Source organism: Quercus robur, chromosome 2 (assembly GCF_932294415.1).
Source record: "Quercus robur chromosome 2, dhQueRobu3.1, whole genome shotgun sequence".
NCBI lineage: Eukaryota > Viridiplantae > Streptophyta > Magnoliopsida > Fagales > Fagaceae > Quercus > Quercus robur.
In genome coordinates, this window is record NC_065535.1 from 22,156,212 (window position 1) to 22,161,226 (window position 5,015).

The 5,015-nt window shown below is 48.2% G+C and overlaps 1 protein-coding gene across 1 annotated transcript; it reads left to right on the plus strand.

Annotated features, from left to right (window-relative positions):
* Positions 1-291: 291 nt before the first annotated feature.
* LOC126696226 (uncharacterized) lies at positions 292-1,011 on the plus strand. Its single transcript, XM_050393001.1, has one exon. It carries the CDS (start codon positions 292-294, stop codon positions 1,009-1,011), a length of 720 nt encoding a protein of 239 aa, XP_050248958.1.
* The last annotated feature ends 4,004 nt before the right edge of the window (positions 1,012-5,015 follow it).

A 5,015-nucleotide genomic window follows, 5' to 3' on the forward strand; every position in this document is an offset into this window, starting at 1 on the left:
TCCCTGACAAGGAAATCGGTCACTAGCGTGCGCCAACTCATGGACAGAATCGACAAGTACAAGAGAGTCAAAGAAGACCAACAAACGGGAAAGGGCAAAGCGAAGGTTGTCCCTCAAGAGAGGAGGGACTTTAGGTCGGACTACTTTAACAGCAGCAATCGGCCGAGAAGGGATTACTCGGAGCAGTCTGGATCCACAGGGGCATAGGCAGTCCATGCTATGTTCCGAGAACCATTACATAAGATCCTAGAGAAAGTGAAGAACGAACTGTTCTTTCAATGGCCAAGTAGGATGGCAGGCGATCCCGCAAAATGTAACCAGAATCTGTATTGCACGTATCACCAAGAGTCGGGCCACACCATCGATGATTGCAGAAATCTGAAAAACCACCTAAACCGTCTGGTTCGAGAGGGGAAGCTGCGACATCTACAGCATCACCCTGTCGGATGGCAGGAGCAGTCGAACGTCGAAACAAGGCAAAGCACATTGAGACCACCCATTGGCACGATAAATGTTATTCTCGCCGCACCAGGACAGACCGGCTCCCATCCTTTCAGAGTAATGTCGGTGGGCAAGCTCTCCTCTGAAGCTAATGACAGGGAGTCCAAGAGGGCTAGGGGGATGGCTACGCCCCTAATCGGATTCTTGGATGAGGACAAATTGGGAACCCTCCAATCCCACGACGATGCCCTAGTCGTCACGCTTAGGATTGATGGATACGTCGTGAAGAGGGTGCTAGTCGATCAGGGCAGCACCGTGGAAGTGATGTATCCTGACTTGTACAAGGGGTTAAAGCTAAAACCGGAGGACCTGACAGCATACGATTCCCCTTTAGTGAGTTTCGAGGGAAAAACCGTCACTCCGAAAGGCATGATTAGGCTGCCTATACAAATAGACTCGGATGTGGTGGAGGTGGACTTCATAGTGGTAGACGCATACTCCCTCTACACCGCCATCGTAGCCAGACTGTGGCTTCATGCCCTAAGGGCTGTGTCATCAACCTTACACTAAAAGGTGAAGTATCCATCGGAAGGTCGAGTGAAAGAAGTAATAGGGAACCAAGCCATGACCCGGCAATGCATGGTGTCAGCAATCTCGTGACGACTAAGTACTGAGCCCTCCACCTCAGCCGAGAATGACTTATAGCAATTAATGACCCCGGTCCTGGCCTCGGGTAGCGAGGGACCTACCGAGGAAGCGAGTTGTGAGGATTTGGAGAAAGTTCTTGTTGGCTCCGACTTGGAAAGATTTTTTCAGGTCGGCTCAAAACTACCGCCCCAAGAGAAGGAAACACCAATTGACTTCCTTAGACAGAATGTGGACGTGTTTGCATGGGACGCCTACGAGGCTCCGGGGGTCGATCTAGATTTCATTTGCCACCACCTTAATGTTAGCCCAGTCATAACACCTAAGAAGCAGCCTCCTCGATGACCGTCGAAAGAGCATGTAGAGGCTGTGAGAGAGGAGGTTATAAAATTGAAGAAAGCAGGGGCTATCAAGGAGGTATTCTACCCCGAATGGCTAGCCAACACAGTCGTGGTGAAGAAGAAGAGTGGGAAATGGCGGGTCTGCGTGGACTTCACAAACCTGAACAAGGCCTGCCCAAAGGACCTTTTCCCTATGCCGCAGATAGACTAATTGGTGGATTCAACTGTGGGACACTCTCGAATGAGCTTTTTGGACGCCTTCCAAGGCTACCATCAGATACCCCTGGCTGCGAAGGACCAAGAAAAAACGGCTTTTGTTACTCACGTCGGAAACTTTCAATACAAGGTAATGCCCTTTGGCTTGAAGAATGCTGGGTCGACCTACCAGAGGATGATGACCAGGATGTTTGAACTACAGATTGGTAAAAGCATCGAAGTCTATATAGACGACATGGTGGTGAAGAGCAAGTTAGTGCCCAACCACATCAGGGACCTCGGCGATGTCTTTGGAATTCAGAGAAAGTACAGGTTGCGCCTAAGCGCGTCCAAGTGTTCATTCAGGGTGGGGTCAGGGAAATTCTTAGGTTACCTGGTGACCCATAGAGGCATTGAAGTCAGCCCCGACCAAATTAGAGCTATCCATAGCCTGCAGCCTCCTCGGAATCCCAAAGAGGTCCAAAAACTCACTGGCATGATTGCCGCCTTAAATCGTTTCATCTCCCGCTCGGCGGACAGGTGCAGACCTTTCTTCCTCTTATTAAACAAGTGGAAAGGCTTTGAGTGGACTGAGGAGTGTGCCTTAGCCTTCCAACAGCTTAAGGAATACCTGGCTCGGCCACCGATCATGTCCAGTCCTAAAGCCGACGAGGTGCTATTCGCCTATATTGCGGTAGCCCCTCACGCAGTGAGTTTAGTGTTGATCCGGGAAGATAATGGCACACAACAGCTCGTCTACTATGTAAGAAAATCATTGCATGAGGCAGAGGTCCGTTACCTCCCCCTTGAAAAGGCCGTCCTGGCAATTGTGCATGCCACGCGAAAGCTCCCCCATTACTTCCAAGCACATATCTTTGTTGTACTGACCCAACTTCCGTTGAGATTAATACTCCGGAGTGCCGACTACACAAGCAGAATAGCAAAGTGGGGGACGATTCTGGGCGCCTTCGACATTAGGTACATGCCTCGTACCGCTGTGAAGGGTCAGGTTCTCCCGGATCTAATAGCTGAGTTTACAGAACCGACACCAGAAGGAGGGGAGAGCCACTAAACCCAGACCAGAAACTGATCGGCACAGTCTTTCAACAAGGGCCTACTTGTTGGAAAGCACATGTTAACGGCGCGGCCAACCAAAGGAGCTCAGGAGTGGGGCTCGTCCTGGTTTCCCCCGAGGGGATTACCATAAAAAAATTGTTGAGGTTGGGTTTCTCCGCCAAGAATAACGAAGCGGAGTATGAGGCATTATTGGAGGGAATGTTAATGATCCAAAAATTAGGTGGAAAATCCTTAAACATGTTCTCAGACTCAAGACTTGTCGTGAGACAAGTAAATGGGGAATTGGAGGCGAGGGATGAAAGAATGCAAAAGTACCTAGTCTAAGTCAAGCGCTTGCGGGTGCATTTCGATCACTTCAATCTAGCGCATGTGTCCAGGAGCGGGAACACCCATACTAACTCTCTTGCAACGCTCGCCACCTCCTTGGCTTAGCCACTTCCTCGGGTTATTCTCGTAGAAGATCTATACAGCCTGACGATGGTGAGAATCGACTTAGTACGGGTTCACAGCATCAGGGTAGGGCCTAGTTGGATGGATCCTCTAGTACTATTCTTAAAGCACGACACCTTACCAGAAGATAAGAATGAGGTCGACAAGATTAGAAGAAATGCTTCTCGATTCTGGCTGTCCGAGGACTCCAAACTGTATAAGCGCTCATTCTTAGGACCGTACTTATTATGCGTGCACCCAGATGCCACTAAACTTATCCTGGAGGAATTACACGAAGGAATTTGTGGAAGTCATACGGGGGGTAGGTCCCTATCCCATAGGGCCATAACACAAGGTTATTGGTGGCCGAGCATGCAGAGAGAGGCACAGGAATATGTGAAGAAGTGCGACCAATGCCAAAGGTTCGCCCTGAATATACATCAACCAGGCGGAACCCTTAATCTGCTGTCCAGCCCTTAAACATTCGCGCAATGGGGCCTAGACATCCTAGGAACATTTCCTAAAGCAGTGGGGAACAAAAGATTTCTTCTTATCGACACAGATTATTTCACAAAATAAGTCGAAACTGAGCCGTTGGCAAACATTAGAGATGTTGACGCCAAGAAATTTGTTTGGAAAAATATCATCACCAAGTTTAGAATCTCTCACACCTTGCTCTCGGGCAACGGTCTTCAATTTGATAGTAAAGTTTTCAGAAGATATTGTAGTGAGTTAGGAATTGCCAATAGGTACTCCACATCGGCTTACCCGTAGGGGAATGGGCAGGCTGAAGCCATCAATAAAACCATAGTAAATGGGTTGAAAAAGAGGTTAGATGACACGAAGGGAAGGTGGGTAGAGGAATTGTCTCATGTCTTGTGGACGTACTGCACCACGCCACGCAGGTCCACAGGGGAAACACCCTTTTCGATGACCTGTGGGGCTGAGGCTATTATTCCTCTAGAGATAAATTTCCCAACACAGAAGACCAGCTCATTCTGCCCCAATGCCAACAATGGACTGTTGGAAAAAAGTTTAGACCTCATCAAAGAAAGAAGGGAGAGTGCAATGGTCCGACTGCCTACTACCAGCAAAAGCTCAAGTAAGGTTACGATGCCAAGGTGAAGCGAAGGCCCCTGGAACCTGGGGATCTGGTACTGAGGAAGGTCCTGGGCACTGTAAGAAATCCCGCGTGGGGAAAAATTGGACCAAATTGGGAGGGCCCATATCGTATCACCTCTGTGGCCGGCATAGGGGCTTACTTTTTATAAGATTTGGATGAACATGTAGTGCCATGCCCTTGGAATGTAAATAACCTGAAAAGGTACTATTATTAATAAAAGTTGCAATTCTTGACGCCACGCTACCATGCAATTTATTCTAAGGTTAAATAGAACCTAAGTCCTGTCTGGCTCCTCGGACCATAGGATTAGGGGAAATTAACCAGAATACAACTTCTTCTAAGGGTTAAATAGAACCTAAGTCCTGCCTGGCTCCGCGGACCACAGGATTGGGGGAAATTAACTACCGTGCAATTTATTCTAAGGGTTAAACAGAACATAAGTCCTGCCTGACTCCTCGGATCACAGGATTGGGGGAAATTAACCATAATACAACTTCTTCTAAGTGTTAAACAGAACCTAAGTCCTGCCTGGCCCCACGGACCACAGGATTGGGGGAAATTAACTACCGTGCAATTTATTCTAAGGGTTAAACAGAACCTAAATCCTGCTTGGCTCCTCGGACCACAGGATTGGGAGAAATTAACCAGAATACAACTTCTTCTAAGTGTTAAACAGAACCTAAGTTCTGCTTGACTCCTTGGACCACAGGATTGGAGGAAATTAACTACTGTGCAATTTATTCTAAGGGTTAAACAGAACCTAA